Source organism: Megascapheus bottae, chromosome 10 (genome assembly GCF_031878675.1).
Source record: "Megascapheus bottae isolate mThoBot1 chromosome 10, mThoBot2.hap1, whole genome shotgun sequence".
Classification (NCBI taxonomy): domain Eukaryota; kingdom Metazoa; phylum Chordata; class Mammalia; order Rodentia; family Geomyidae; genus Megascapheus; species Megascapheus bottae.
In genome coordinates this window covers 28,760,167-28,776,016 of record NC_143518.1, presented here as the reverse complement: position 1 = coordinate 28,776,016, position 15,850 = coordinate 28,760,167, and the positions used below count along the sequence as shown (strand labels likewise).

General features: G+C 40.6%; 1 protein-coding gene across 2 annotated transcripts in view; it reads right to left on the bottom strand.

Moving 5' to 3' along the window:
• The window catches only part of Selp (selectin P), a 30,845-nt gene extending 15,197 nt beyond the window's left edge, over nt 1-15,648 (bottom strand). For both annotated transcript variants that reach the window (XM_090340491.1, XM_090340493.1), the window contains exons 1-6: nt 15,573-15,648; nt 7,799-7,889; nt 5,138-5,524; nt 3,294-3,401; nt 2,593-2,781; nt 476-661 (exon numbers count right to left, since the gene is read on the bottom strand). In XM_090340491.1, coding sequence (XP_090196617.1) covers nt 476-661; nt 2,593-2,781; nt 3,294-3,401; nt 5,138-5,524; nt 7,799-7,889; nt 15,573-15,575 — 964 coding nt within the window. In that variant the 5' untranslated portion in view covers nt 15,576-15,648. The remainder of the gene's footprint in view (nt 1-475; nt 662-2,592; nt 2,782-3,293; nt 3,402-5,137; nt 5,525-7,798; nt 7,890-15,572) is intronic.
• Nucleotides 15,649-15,850: the final 202 nt, after the last annotated feature.

Here is a 15,850-nt window from a genome sequence, read left to right as displayed (position 1 = left end):
CACTGCTGCATTCCTTCTCAAGTACAGGATATTGTACTGTTCTGTGTGTATACCAAAGAGGTAGGAATGGGGGAAAAAATGGCAGAAATTGAAGTTAAGTGCCTAGTTTCTATGCAAGGAACTTTCTTCATGTTAATTCATTGCATGCTTTTTATATTCTTAATCCTCACAAAATCACCTAGAAATTATTATTTTATTTTATTTTAATGTATAGAGGGGTTACAGTTACATTTGCTAGATAGAAGGTGCATTATTCCTCACACAATGATACCCCTTCTCATGTTTTTGTCCCCATTCCCCTTCCCCTAATCTTTTTCACCTAGCAATTCTTGATTCCATTACACAGGTAAAAAAATCTGGCTCTCAGAAGTCAAATAAACAGCTCCAATATCAGACCCTGGAGGATATTTAGCTATTTAGAGATCTTGATCTTTCTATTATGCCATGGCCCCTTCTTAGGTGCAAAACATCCTACCTTCACAAACTGGCGCAGGTGCAGTCCACTGACCAGATCCAGCACAGTGAAGTGTGTCCCAGCCCCTCATTCGATAGCCAGGTTGGCACTCAAATTTACAGCTGGAGCCATATGTGAAAGAGGCAAGCGGATGCACACAGTCCATGGTTCCTTTGCCAGGGGCTTCCAGGGGCTGACACTGCACAGCTGAAAGAAAAACCAAAGGTAAAGAGAAAGAAAAGCACCATGGATAGAGAAAAAAGCACCCTGATTGTGGTAGAACCACCTCCTCCCCCAGGAAATAGAGTTGGGGCTAGGAAAACAGCGTCAGAAGGCCCAAGTTGGCCAGAGGTGGAGAACCAATCCTCCATAAGGTTCTTATAGTCACAGATTCCTCCAAGGTCAGTCAATTCCTAGCATACTCACTTCCGTACACCTTTATAAACCTGTCCTGGCAAGTTTCAATGCTACCTTTTCCCTGTTGAAGAGAAATGGACAAACAAGACCATTCTGAAGCTGCTTGTAACTTGTGTGCTATTTTTCGCAGAGCAAATCAGCCTCTTGTTTTTGCTTCAAGAGTCCAGATACTATTTTACTCAATGTATCTCAGTGGCTATTTGGGCAATTGAGGGTAGCTTTCCCATAGATGGCCAGGTTTATCTTTACTTCGAGCAAGGATGGAGTACAGTGGATACCATATAGCCCCAGTGTCCTAAGTTCTCTCAGATTATGCAGGGCCTGGGGCTTCCATATCCCCAAGACTCTGCATTATACTTCCTATAGCCCAACTAGTGCAAATTCATGATTGAAGGAAGATACGATTACATGTACTGGGAATGTTTTTGCAGAATGAAGACAGGTCAGGCTGTCTTGCTTAGGCAGCATCAAGGGTGTAAACTACATAGTTAAAAAATAACCACAGGGAGATGATGTTAATCCTTAGATAAGTCATTTCTAGCACCCCGGAAGCCTTAGGATTCTGTAGTAACTGTACTTCCCCAAGGAGGCAGGTAAGGGAAACTTCTGGTTGGTTAAACAGTACCAATACTATCTGGAAAGATCTAAATACCACTGCTTTTTCACTTAAAGAAGCAAAGGTGATAGTATCAAGTGAATAATACTCCCTCCCTAAACTCTCATCCCTGTCCTCTGTACTCTTTTTGAAAAACCAAATGAAAGGATGCTTCTTTGAAATGTTCTTGCCTAAGAATCAAGAATTAAACCAGCCACCTCCCTATACATGTACAAATACCATGGAAATCCCAAGCAATGTTAACTCTAATGACTAGAATTCTCCCTCCCCACCCCCTCTCTCTCAGCAGCACTGGGATCTGAACTCAAGGCTTTGTGCTAATCCTTTTTGCACCAGTTTACTTTTTAGGTGGGGGTATTATGCTTTTGCCCAGGGTTGACCTTGGATCATAATCCTTTTACTTCTGCTTCCCACATGGCTGGGATTATAGACATAGGCTGCTATGTTAAGATTTTTGTTGGTGTTGGTGGTGATGGTCGTAGAACTTGCTTGAACTCAGGCATAGGCACTGTCCTGGGCTTTTTTTTCTCTCAAGGCTAGCATTCCACCACTTGGAGCCACAACTCCACTTTTGGTTTTTAGGTAGTTAATTGTAGATAAGAGTCTTAAGCCCTTTCCTGCCCAGACTGGTTTGGAACTTGATCCTCAGATCTCAGCTTCCTGAGTAGCTAGGATTACAGGCGTGAATGACTAGCACCCGACTTAAGATTTAATTTTATTTTTTTTGCCAGTCCTGGGGCTTGAACTCAGGGCTTGAGCTCTGTCTTTGGGCTTTCTCAAGGCTAGAGCTCTACCACTTGAGCCACAGTACCACTTCCGGCTTTTTTCTATGTATGTGGTACTGAGGAATCAAACCGGGGTCTTTGTGCATGCTAGGCAAGCACTCCACCACTAGGCCAAACTCCTGGCTGAGATTTAATTTTTTGAGATAGAGTTTGCTAAACTCCTTGCTGTGACTGGTCTTGAACCTCAATCTTTTTATCTCTATCTCCTTTACAGATGGGATTACAGATGTGTGCCACTGTGCCAAGTTGTTTTGCTCATGTTTTTGTTAATGGAGAAAACCCCTCTCTGTTTTAGTTGACAGTGAGGATGGTATACATACCTAAACACTGTGGGGGCTTATTATGTGTCCAGATTCCAGAAGCCAAGCATTCCAGCTTGCTGGGTCCCTTCAATTCGTACCCTTCAGCACAGTGGAATGTACACTGTGAGTTGAAAGAGAAGTTTCCCAGAGGATGGCTGCAATTCATAAACACTTGTTGAGGAAGGTCAAATTCTCCACACTCTTGGACTGCAGGGAACCAATTATTGAAATTTTCATTATAGACTTAAAAACACTGTCAGATTTGTTGCAAGCCAGAATGTTCATATGCTTCACTCTTATCTCTCTGAGTTCCTAATTCAAGCTTCCCAGTTTTATTTGGTTCTTTCTGTAGGGTGTATTTTGGGAAATATTCATACTTTCAACTTGAGCCATGTTTCTACCTCTAGCCTTTTGGTGGCTAATTGGATATATAGGATCATTGTGTCAGCCCAGGCAAGTTTCTATTCAGATCTCAGCCTCTTAAATAGCTAGGATGGGACACAGGATGAGGCCTACACCACAGCACCATTTCCTTGAAAGGGTTTTATGCATTCCTTTTTGTGGGTAAATATTTTCTCCAAGACCTGCTGTATCTAGAGACTATTGAGTATCTAGACTAGCTTTTACTCACTAGAACAGGCCAGCATGCTTTACTTCTTGGCATTATCTTTTGCCTAAGACCAATGGCCATCATAAAATTGACAAATTAGCAGACTCACCATATTCACACTCAGGTCCATAGAAGCCAGGATAGCAGGAGCAGGTGTAGTTCCCAATGGTCTCTATGCACTCACCCTGATTGTTGCAGGACATGTCCTGGCAAGAGGCTGCATAGAGACAGAAGGATCGGAATGACAGGCATTCAGAGAAGACTTACACAGACTTAGCCCTTCTCAGGCAGGACTAAACTCACCAGACAACAGAGAACCACAGTGCCATCTGGGCAGCCAACTTGTTTCCTGTGAAAGGTATTGGAGGAGTCTTCTGAAGTATAGCCCAGCTCTTGTTTCATGTATTTCCCAAGAAACAGCATTATTGTGTGTGGAAACAGAGTAACAGAGAGTCCTCATGAGATATGTGGCCAGAGGAACTCCTCCATATAATACAAGAACATCCATAACCCCTGTTTTAGAAGTGGCAGCATGAAAGTTAGGGTGCACACAGGGGCTAGGGATAGAGACAGTTGCACACTTGGCTTTAGACAAGTTATTCTGAGACCAAGTTACTCAATGTTATGGAAAAATCCTTTCACCCTTCGCTTGTTTCAAGTCTGGGCCCAATACCATGTAGTAGAGGATGGGAGAAACCAAATTAGATGTTTACAATCTATTCATGATATGGGATAACTCATGATTCATGAGCCTAAATAGATCATGTTTGCATGATGCAGAACCATAACCAACTTGCCAGGTTCTGCACACTGTATATGTGCTATTGAATGACAGAGAAGGGTTAGGTTATGGGAATGGGCTTCTGAGAGGAAGAAGTTTAAAATCTAGGGGATTTTGAACATACACAGGAGCTTGGCATCTAGAAGAGGACTTACAAGAGGAATTTAAGAGCCCTCAGAACTTTCTTACTCAGAGTCTCCATAGCTATCTATGTGCTAGGAAGGCCAGGTAACTCTTCTTCCTTTCCTCCAAGACAGGAAGAAGCAGTATCAAAAAGATGGAACCAGTCCTGGCAGTAGGCTCATGACTCTAGGAAGCTGATCTTTTCTCACATGTCTGTTTACTCTGAGACTAGGAGAATTAAGAATCAAATGTATTCTTAAGACCTACTTCTAGTTACTTCTTTCCTTTCCTGTCCCTCCCCTCTCACCAAAGTCCAGTGGAACTCAATGATAGATTGTTGAAGAGAATCTGAAAGGCATTTTTCAAAATTCTTGGTCATGCTCTCAAACTGTGTGATGAAAATGTAAAACAAAGAAAGTGACTACATAGAACTGAAAGTACCAACTTATAAGAGGACATGAGTTTGAAACTGGCTCTACCTTCAACTAGCTCAGAACCTTGTAGAGACTATATAATATTTCCCCTTTCTTAAAAATTAATAGCCACAGAAGTGTCCCACTGATGAGGTTGTCATAAGGACTATGATTAATACAGGACTATGATTAATACTAAGCAAGCAAATAACACAAAACAAGAACACTCCAAGATATTAGATATTAATTACAGCTGTGACTCCTGGACAGTTGCTAAATTCAGTTTCAGTCTATGATCTTTCTTATGTTAATGCATGATGGTACAGAAAAGTTCTCAGCTTAGAATTTACACTGGTTTCCAGTCCTAACTGACCTCCTCTTCTGCCCTCTGTCGCAAACTTCCTGAGCATCCATTTCCTGAGCTGTAACATGGGAAGAAGCTGGTTTATATTTTTTTAAACTCCCCCTTTCAAACAACCAGATTTCTCCTTCAAGATGCTCACTAACACTCAGTAAGAGTTTCCCCCTGTTTTAAAGTCCCTGATTCTGTGATTCCATGCTATTGACTTGATGGTTACGTTCACCAGAGAGGATATGTGTGAAAAGACACGTTGCACAGCAGAGTATATGCCCTACCTGTGTAGCACAGGGCTCTCTTTCTTTTCCAACACGGCTCATCGTTCCACTTGCCAGGGGCCAACTCACTCTTGATATATATCTCCACACAGTCCTGGTTGTTCCTCTTGTTGTTGGGCTCATTGTCAGCCCAGTTCTCAGCCTCCTCTGTGAGAGTCTTTTTTGTTCCCACCCAAGTCCACTTGTTATTAATCTTTCGGATCCCAATCCAGTAGTAAGAACTGAAATAAGGTATGACGTCATTGAGGTAGACAATTTCATTCTTATTCTGAATGGCCACTAAGTCTGTAAAGTGCTTTTGGCAGAATGCCCGTGAGTAATTCCACGAATATGCTTTGATGCTATAGTTATAGGTCCATGCAGCCACTTCTTTATGATTTGTTAGCTCTAGAGAAAGAAAAAAAAAAGAGTTCCAAGTTAACATCCCTAACTAGATAAAGGCTATAGTCTTGCATGCACGTCTGGGTGTAGCCAGGTGAATTTCTGACCAGATTAATGCAAAGAACATAGCTATTCTGTGTCTAAGTAGTTATTGTAAAAAGAAGAGTGGTTTCCATATTTCACTATATATATATGTATACATACATACATATATAATCAGAAGAGAAAAGTGTCTTCCTAAGATTCTTCACGTTGACTTGGAATCCTAAGATATTAGAGAAGGGACTTAGAGATTCTTCTATTTAGTCAACTTCTTACATTAATGAAGGAGGCATGTGAGGTAATTTGTCTGAGTACATCTTTGATATAAGGTTGAGGTTTTATTATTTCACATGGAAAACAAGACACTATGATCAGAACCCTTGTTGGCCTTCCATGTTTTTTCTTAGCCTTACAAAAATATCCATTTCCTTGTCTTTATTGTAATTAATAAAAGAGTTACATATATTCACCAGATAGAAGGTGCGTTTCTTCACAAACATTGATACTCTTCATGTTTTCGTTCCCATTTCCCTCCCCCACCCTTTCCCCTCATCTTGTTTTGTCTTTTTTTTTTTTAATAGTTTGTTTGGTTGGTTTATTTAGTTTGGTTTGGTGCGTTTTTGAGGCAGGTTCTTGCAATGTAACCCAGGTTGACCTACAATTTGAAGTCCTCCGGTCTCAGCCCTCTCCGTGCTGGAACTACAGTCATGTAAGACCACATCTAACTACTTCCCCAAATTTGCATGTGGTCTCTCCCCTATCTCTTTGCATGTGGTCTTCCCACTATCTTGGCTGCCATCCCTTTTTAGGCCTAGTAAATTTGACTCCTCCTACTTCCTTGACTTCTCCAGTTAGGCTGTGTGTCTTCCTCTAGGCTCTCTCTCTCTACCCGGACCTTGTCTCCATTGCCTTATTACCATGTTGTGAAGTCTTGCTCTATGATGTTTTCTGTGTCTATTACTTTGTAAATTCCTAATAGTGATCTCCTTTTACCTCTTTAACTGTGCATATAATACTTTTCCTTTAATATGCAACCAATAGATATGTGTTGAATGAGTAAAACACAGTAGGCTTTTGGCATAGCCACTGTTAGAAAGATCTCACTTATGACCTTAAGCCCCTTCCACTTCTCTCGCATGTTTCTTTTTGATAAATTGCTTCACTTCCTCCACAACTGCTTACTCACTTGTTAAAATAGACTCTCTTCACTGTTCTTTTTTCTAGCAAGTGTTTGCGATATTAAATGAAATAATGTGTCCTTTAAAGGCATAAAGGCATTATGATTCCGTGTATTGTTATTGTAACCTGTAGGAGCTCACTGGAGCAGAAGAGGCCAGTTCCCAAGTGAAGAGTTGAACAATTGCAAGCACTCGGGCCTGGAAATGGCTTCGCTTCCTGTTTATAAAGCTTTGTTTCTTTCTCTTCAGCTGTCTCCTCTGCTGACTGTTTGAGAGCCAGTTGTATTTCTATCTTCCTCACTGGTAACCCTGTGCCATTGTCTTGCCTTAAGATTTTATTCTGGAGTTGGGCATGGTGGCACATGCCTGTAATCTTAGCACTTTGGGCTGAGGCAGGAGAGCCATAAGTTCAAGCCTACCCTGGGCTTTTCTCCCCCAAAAAAGGGAACACAAAACTAACAAAAAGTATTTTATTTTGAAGTACCTGGCTTCAAAAAGCAGATGGTTAATGCCAACAATCTTTGCTACACAGGAAGTTGAGACCTGGAAGATCATAGTACGAACCTAGCCTGGGCAGAAAAATCCACAAGAATCCATTTCCAATCAGTCAGCAAAAAGACAGACTGGATGTGTGGTACAAATGGTAGAGTGCCTGGCATGAGTGGAAAAAACTGGGTGTAAGGCACTGAGTTGATGCCTGACTTCATTTTGGTATAGCCAAGGCTTCATTGTGGTTTTCATGGACCCAACGCATATTAAGTGAATTATTTTACATTATTGTTAAGGAAATTCCAACATTCTTGTGGGTCCCTAAAAGTATCCTGTGCTTATGCTTCCTCTTCTAATGGGTAATTTCAGCCTGGATATCGCAACTTGTCTTTTCTGAAGCCTTGTCTACCAGTGTGATAATGGTGAGTGCAGTTTACTTCTAGAAATCTGGGCTTAGGAACAGACGTAGATTTCCATGCCTCACATTGGCACAATCCTTTACTTTTTCTCTTTGTCTCTGGATTCTACCGTAATTACTCAGAGTCAAGTAAAGAGTTATTCTTAAGTTTACCAGAGATCAAGGCACTGAACCAGAGCAGTTGAGCAGTTCCAAGGACCACACTCTGGAATCTCAGGGACCAGATGACTTTTAGGCAGCTTGCCTGAAACAAGAAAGAAATAAATGAGTGTGTATTCACACAAACCACAGTGGCCACAGAAACTTAGTTAATAATCATTATGCCTAGTTCCACTTTCTATAGAGCTAAAATGACAAGTGCATGCTATTGTATCAGCTATTGGTTGACTCTTGTTTATGTCCATGCTGGCCTCAAACTATGATTCTCCTGATCTCTGCCTCCCCAAATAGTCAGGATTTCAGATATGCTCATGCCCATCTATTGTATCATATTGATTTATGTTTTATCCTTTTTATTTGCCTTTTTAGCATCCATCTTCAATACAAGACTTAAGATTCAGATGTGTGGATATGCATGTATACCCACATATATAAATATACATACAGGTATTTACATTTATAGAAAAAAATTCTTTTGGATCTGTACAACCACTATTTCTCACAAGCTCCTTTGTGTTAAGATTTTATTACATTTATTCAATATTCAATATCATGTTGCACATGAACATACTAAAACTTGGAGCATCAACTAATATGTGCAAAAGGCATCTGTGAGTGACTTTGAAGCGGGAGCTCTGTTCACACTACCTTTTTTGCTTCCATAAACTGCCAGGCATCCAGGTCTATGCTGCATTGTGGAAGATACAGTGGGTGACATGACCAAAGGGCTCTGAAGCTACCCCTTAATTACAATGAAAACTCTGCATTTGCCAAGTTATTTTTTACATAATTGTGACTTTACTATTCCAACCAAATTGTTACCTACCTCCTCTTGTATAGAATTTCTGAGTCTCCAAAGGTCATGCTTGAGTGACAATGTACATTACATAGGATGGTTTGGGGTTGCATGGCTGTCTGTATACATATTCTACTGAGGGCAGCCTGCCTGAATATGGAGAAGGGTGCAAGTGTGCCAGAGAGTAGAGATATTCTGTGAGTTTCTCTGAATGCAAACTTTGATAATTAGTCATATTTTGCATTCTTATGTACTTTTGCCAGTATCTGTGTTTCAACTTGCTTCACTAGTGCCCTACAACCTGAGTCAGGCCTCCAAAATAGGTTTTTGGCTGGCTATTTTGGAGATTGACTTTCCTGCTGAGGCTGTCTTTAAACCATGATCCTCCAGTTCGAGTTCTCAGTCTCCTGAATGGCTAGACTCATTTGCATAAGTCCCTGCACCTAACATATGCACATTCTTTTGTTGTTATTGTTTCAGTTGGTTGTGAGGCTTGAACTCAGGGCTTGGGTGTTGTCCCTGAGCATTTTTAGTCAAGGCTAGTGCTCTACTATTTTAAGCCATAGCATCAGGTTTTCTGGTAGTTTAGTGGAGATAAGAATATTATGGACTTTAGGCTCAATGGTTTCCCTCATTTGTCATAATCAAACCTTGGGCTCTCCTAGCAGAGATTTATAATAGAACAAAACCTAGATACATAAGGCTATATAGGATGATGCTAAATGAAAGGACCTCCACGATATAGAAACAAAAGCCATATAATGAGTGATTGTTGTCCTTAATGTATTATGTTATCTCTCATCTCTTTTGCTGTCCCTTGATTACCCCATATTGTTACAGTATCTCACTTTGTTATCTGATATATTGGATCTATTTGTATTTGGTTATTTGAAATTGGATAGGGAAAGGGGGAAAAACGAGATGAGGGGCGGGGGTGGGGGGAAGGAAATGGGAACTAAGACATGAGAAAGGGTATCAATGTATGTGAATTAATGCACCTTCTATCTGGCGAATATAATGTAATCCTTCTATTAATTACAATAAAAAATATATGAAAAAAAGAAGTGGTCCTCCACACACACACACACACACACACACACACACACACACACCCCACCCCTGGTACAGCTCAATCCTGACCTGGACAAATTGAGAGTATTTCTAGGGCGGCTATGAGAAAAGTGATTTCCTATAGCCATGTCCAAATCTACTCACTTTCTCACTTTGACTTGTCTAAACTTCTAGTAAGATTTAGTTGTGATGAAGGATTCAGAGTTGCTTCTCATTTGAACCTGTTGACTTATTTGTACAAACTTTTAAGTAAGATTTGGTTTTTAACAAAATTTCTTCAGCAAATTCTCTCCTACACCAGATATGAGATGTGGGGGCAGGGGAAGGAAACACATTGGTTTTAAACATTTTAAGGTTTTAGAAGATTAGTAGGTACTTAGAGTTGAGGCATATCTATGAAAGGAAAATGCAAATTCATATTCATCCCCTGCTTCAATGTGACCACACATGTCTGTTTTCTCTTAACCTCCAAATGCCAACACCCACCTCGTAGATTATTTCAGAGCTAAAATAGACTGTAAAAACAATTGCCAGATCAATTGAGCCTTTCTTGGTCATTCTGTATGACAAATATTCAAGACAAGCCAGTCATCACTCCATCAATAAGTTTTAATGATTCACCCAAGCTTGCCTGCCTGAGAATATATTCATCACGTCAACAGTGATACTTATTCTCAGGGGGCTCTTGAATTTTGAAATTAGCAAGGATTGTTTTTTTAAGTGTACTTCAATGTTTCAGACAATTTCAGAAGGTTCATGAACTCACTGCTTTTCACCATGTTTCATGGACCTTTAGGTCAAATCTCTGGGTTAACAGTAAGGCATACAGTTGACTCCGTGACAGCTGACAGGTTTTGTACATGGGAGTGGGGAAGGAAGAGGATAGTTGAGCATGCTCCTTGGGTATTAATTTTCCTCTAAAACTGCCTTGGGTTGGCAGGCCTTCTTGTATCTCCTCTAAAGTGCACATTGCTGGTGTCTGGGATGCTGAAGAGTTAAGGACTCTTGTCTTGTGTTATGTGAAACAAGAGGAAATGCCTCTCCAGGAGAATGGCTAATCTTTAATGCTCTTTGGCAACACAGTTCAAACTGGGAATTGCTGGAAAGGACTCAGAGACTGGGTCATTAGAATAACATCCTGTGACTATGTAAACCTTCTGCACAGCACTGTGGTCACCTTTAATGTTTCTATGACAAGTGATAACCAGGTGAAGAGGGGGACACAGAGAATGTATAGGAACAAATGTTTTGCCTCAGCTTCCGTTTTATAGAAAGGCCTGCTATGCTGGCAAGAATGCCCCCAAACAGTAACCTTACTATCTTGCTATGTCAAGACTTTGCACTTTAGATGGACCTTTGTTCACTTGCTTAGGTTCTTCCTGTTTTCTGCTCTTCCTCTATAACTACAGAAGCTTAACTTCCTTGTCTCCCCAGTGTTCTCCAGCCCATGGCCCTGCCATCTTGCCAAACGGCCCTGTCAAATTGTATTACTAACCTCCTGATTTGCAAAAGCAAATGAAGATGACCCACCTTTATCTTGTTTACATTTATATAATAATATATGTTTTCGACCCATTCTTTTTACTTAAAATGCTGCCCCTGCCTCTTCCCTAATGTCTTAAGTATATCTTCCTAGAGTTCGTCCATACCTGCCCCCACTCTCTGCCTTTGATAGGTGTTTTCCTGGGTTCCTGCCTTCATATCCCTAGTCTCATCCCATGTTCCTCTTTCCTGTTAGCCTCATGAGGGCCCTTTATTTGCATCTCTCTCCTGAGCTCTCCCTCCTGCATGAGATTCACAGGACAAGTTCAGAGCAAACACATGAGCATCTAGGTAGAGGGAGTGCATGCAGCAGAGACTTGTCCAGGATGAGGACTGGGGCCTGTCCAGGATGAGGACTGAGACCCATCCAGTTCTGAATCCCTCCAGCCATGATGGACCAGATGCTTAATGATTAGCAAGTATTTTATGGGTAAATGAATTGGATGAATAAATGAAAGAGTAGTAACAGGGAGTGGCTGACTAGAAATGTGCTAAACAGGAAAATGGTAGGAAAAAGTAGTGACAATCATAATAGACTACATATGGTTACCACAATGGTGTGTCTGGGTTTGAAAATGCTTTATAAAGTTGGATGCCAGTGGTTCATGCTCGTAGTCCTACCTACTCAAGAGGCTGAGATCTGAGGATAGCAGTTTGAAGCCAGCACAGAATGAAAGTCTATAAAACCCATCTCCAATTAGCCACAAAAATAACCCAGAAAGTAGAGCTGTGGCTCAAGTGCTAGAGCACAGTCCTTGAGCAAAATTGCTCAGGGACAGTTCTGCCAAGGGTTCAAGCCCCATAATTGACAAACAAAAGTAGGGAAAAAGAAAATAAATTCAGTCTAATCCTCTAGTCTAAATATAACTCTCTCAAGGGCTCTAGCACCAAAGGGGATTCGTAAAATAAAATTTATTCATAAAAGAGATACATATTCTTGGCCGGGAGTTTGGCCTTGTGGTAGCATGCACGAAGGCCCAGGTTCAATTCCTTGGTACAACATACATAGCAAAAAGCCAGAAGTGGTGCTGAGGCTCAAGTGGTAGAGCTCTAGCCTTGAGAAAACTCAAGGACAGTGCTCAGGCCCTGAGCTCAAGTCCAGGACTGGCCAAAAAAAAAAAGAGGTACATATTCTCAAATGCACCTAACATTGATTCTTTTTCGATTAATTAGAACTAGGAAAGATAAGCTATGAAAAAGGAGGCGAATGTAATGGTCCAAGCAGAAGTTAAAGTGAGTCTGACTTCGCTTGGCCTAAAGTCAATGAGAATTGAGAAGAAGAGGATATAAGCAGTGAGAGCTGAACAATCTATTGGTAACAGACCTCAGATTTTACAAGGCATTTTGACTACCACAATATTACATTTTTAAGTTAAAATTTTAAGTTCTCATATTTTTGGATGGGGTTGGTGATGGTATAACATATAACATGTAACACAGATATTAGCAGTCCACGCTTAAAGGTAGAAAATAAAACTCAATGAAAAAAAGAGATTGCTGTCTCTAAATCTAAAAATAGATTACAAATAGAGATAGGAAAGGGCCCAGAACATCAACATTTACAATCCAAGCATATAATCTATCATTATTTAAGGTGAAATATTAGCATCAAAAGTAAAGCAACATACTTAATATTATTTTTTAAGCTGTCCAACTATAGGTGAGTCATAGTCTAAAAATATGAAGGACTTGTTTAGTATATATGACTTCATAGAATTTCTGTATGTTTTTCCTTGAGAAAGGTTAGACACCTAGAATAAGTGATGAATATCACTTATAAAACTGCCATGCAGGCCAGGAGTTTTACCTAGTGGTAGAGTGCTTGCCTAACATGCACGAAGACCTGGGTTCGATTCCTTGGTACCACATACGTAGAAAAAAGCTGGAAGTGGTGCTGAAGCTTAAGTGGTAGAGCTCTAGCCTTGAGAAAGTCCAAGGACAGTGCTCAGGCCCTAAGCTCAAGCCCAGGACTGGCAAAAAAAAAATACTGCCATGTACTACTTTTCAGGGTTAGACTTAGGGTCTTTCTAGGTCTCAATTATTCTTTAATAAGTAATTTTGATATCTGAGGACTTTTGTTATTAATTCCTTATACAGATGCAAATTCTAAGGACTGGACACCAGTTCCTAATGAGTGAAAATTAGTGATATTTTAGAAGATAAAAATTATGGAAGGAAACTAAGAACTGGAGGCTGAGGACTTAAGATCATAAAAAGTATAAATGGAAGGGAATTCAACCCTACTCCTTAGCCCATCAAAGCCTTGATCACATTCACTCCATCTAATTATAAATTCTCGATCAGAAGCTCCTTCTCTAACATCGGACTGAAAACACTCCCCATGATGCACCTCTACTTTATTTCCTCAGGTGCTAGATGTTCGTCAAAGTTACACTATAAACATGAAACAGAACTTACATAGAGAAGACTGACACTCCTGAATCCTAAGAGCCAAATGTGCTTGTAGCAGAGAGAAAGGAAAAGGTCTTGGAAAAGATCTTATCTGGGAAATATTAAAAACTAACTTCAGTGCTGGCATCCTTAGCAGTTCCTTTAGAGCGTCAATATGACAGCTGAGAAACTTCTAAGCATAATGGATAGACAATGAGGTGAGGCTCTTCTGGGATCCACACAGAGGTCTGGGAATCTCTTGTGGTGTCTACACAGGTCTGTTCTTATGTAGATGTTTGTGTTTTCATCTGGGAAGGGGAATTGTAAGAAAATCCTAATGAACTCCATAATTCATATAGTTTGTATCTTAGGAAACAGGACTCCAAAGAGAGTGGGAGGAAGAGAAGAATTAGCTGCTCATTCATTTCAGTTGACAAATTCATAAGTATAACATGCGAAAATATAAGACAAGAAGCCATGAGCCATGTGGTGGCTCATGCCTGTACTCCTCGCTACTCAGGAGGCTCAGATCTGAGGATCGCAGTTCAAAGCCAACCTGGGTACTAAAATGTCTGTGAGACTCTTATCTTCAGTTAATCACCAAAGTCAGAAGTGGCACTGTGACCCAAGGGGTAGGGTGGTAGCCTTGAGCTGAAGAGCTCAGGGGCAATGCCCAGGCTGAGAGTACAAGTCCGATAACTGACCGCCCCCCCCAAAAAAAACATAAGACAAGTGATTCTCAACCTTATGACATTGTGTAAGCTTACACCTCCTCTTCATCACCCCATGTGCACCAATACAGAAAAAATGTCACGGTAAGTATTTGAGCCATATATTGTAGTAAAGCTGAGAGTGGGAGAAATCAAGTATACATACATTAACTAAGGTTCCACAGACATGCACCCCAAAGGTAAAACTTCAATGGCTAAAGATAGCTGGGGTTTGTATCTTGGGAGTCTGTTATATGTTTATTCATGGTAAACTGGTGATAAAATTGGATGTGGCTGACTCAACTAGAGTGACTTTTTTTTCTGACTTCAAAATGCCTGAATAATCTTTCCTGAAACACAAAACCCACGAATACCCCAAGATTTCCCTGCTTCATTTAAAAGGAAAATCTACATTTGTTAATCACTTATGGCCCAAGCTCATAATGGAATATTTTTTCTTACAATCTCATTTAATCTTCATGATGACATTGTAAATATTTCTATTATATCCAATGTACAGATGAGAAAGTTAAGTCTCTAAGGACAGAAACTGAAACTACATGATGTTCCAGATTAGTCTCAGATGACTACTTTGGCTCAGAGAAAGAAACAAGACAACTGGCGACTACAAACCACTCAATTGTAGGCTGTCCTAGAGGACTTCTCAGCCTTATTTGTCCCAGAAGAGTGGTTCCTGGGAAAGAGGATGGCAAGTTTACCAAGTTGGCTCCCAGAGGGTCCCTGAAAATTCTATTGGAAAGAACAGCTGCTGATTGGATACAGATGATTGAATCTGGATCTCAATATCATCACGTCTTAACAGTGAATCCTATGGTAACATACCAAGCTTTCATGTGCTAGGATGGCTTTACATGTTAAGTGGAATTAACATCATGCCATAAGAAAATTGGGAGGGTTCAAATGGACAACACTTTTGGTAAGGCTTGCAAATTTGAGCCAGGTATGGTAATATGCTCCTCAGGAGGCCGAAGAGGGGGAATCTAAGGTTGAAGTCAATCTGGGTATCAGAGCAAGAGCCCATTGCAAATCATCATCATCATCATCACCATCACCATCACCACTACACCACTACCACCACCACCACCACAACAACAGTAGCAAACTTTAGCAGCATATTTGACATAAAATTCTGTGACTTTTTATCATTTCTTTCTGCAACTTTTTCTTCCTAATTCAGCCCTACACCTCTCACACTCAACCAATTTCCCATGTAAAAGGAAAATAAAAATGAACTTACCATCTCCTTTGTGAAGCACCAGCTTTCTGCCTTCTGTCCAACCCTGACTTCTTATAGTCTTGCTGCCTCCCCTTGCTGTCAAGCTGCCTAGAAAAACAACTTCCTATTTGCTTTCCAGAAATTCACCGCAGTTTTTCCCCTAAAGTTAGAATGTTGATATTGCAGGAGCGACGTTGGCCGCTTTGAAACGGCAGTTGCCAAGGGGCAGCAGGTCACTCCTTCCAAAAGCGACAATCTGGAGACAGGAGCAAGTGTGATTCACTCCTGGACATCCCAGA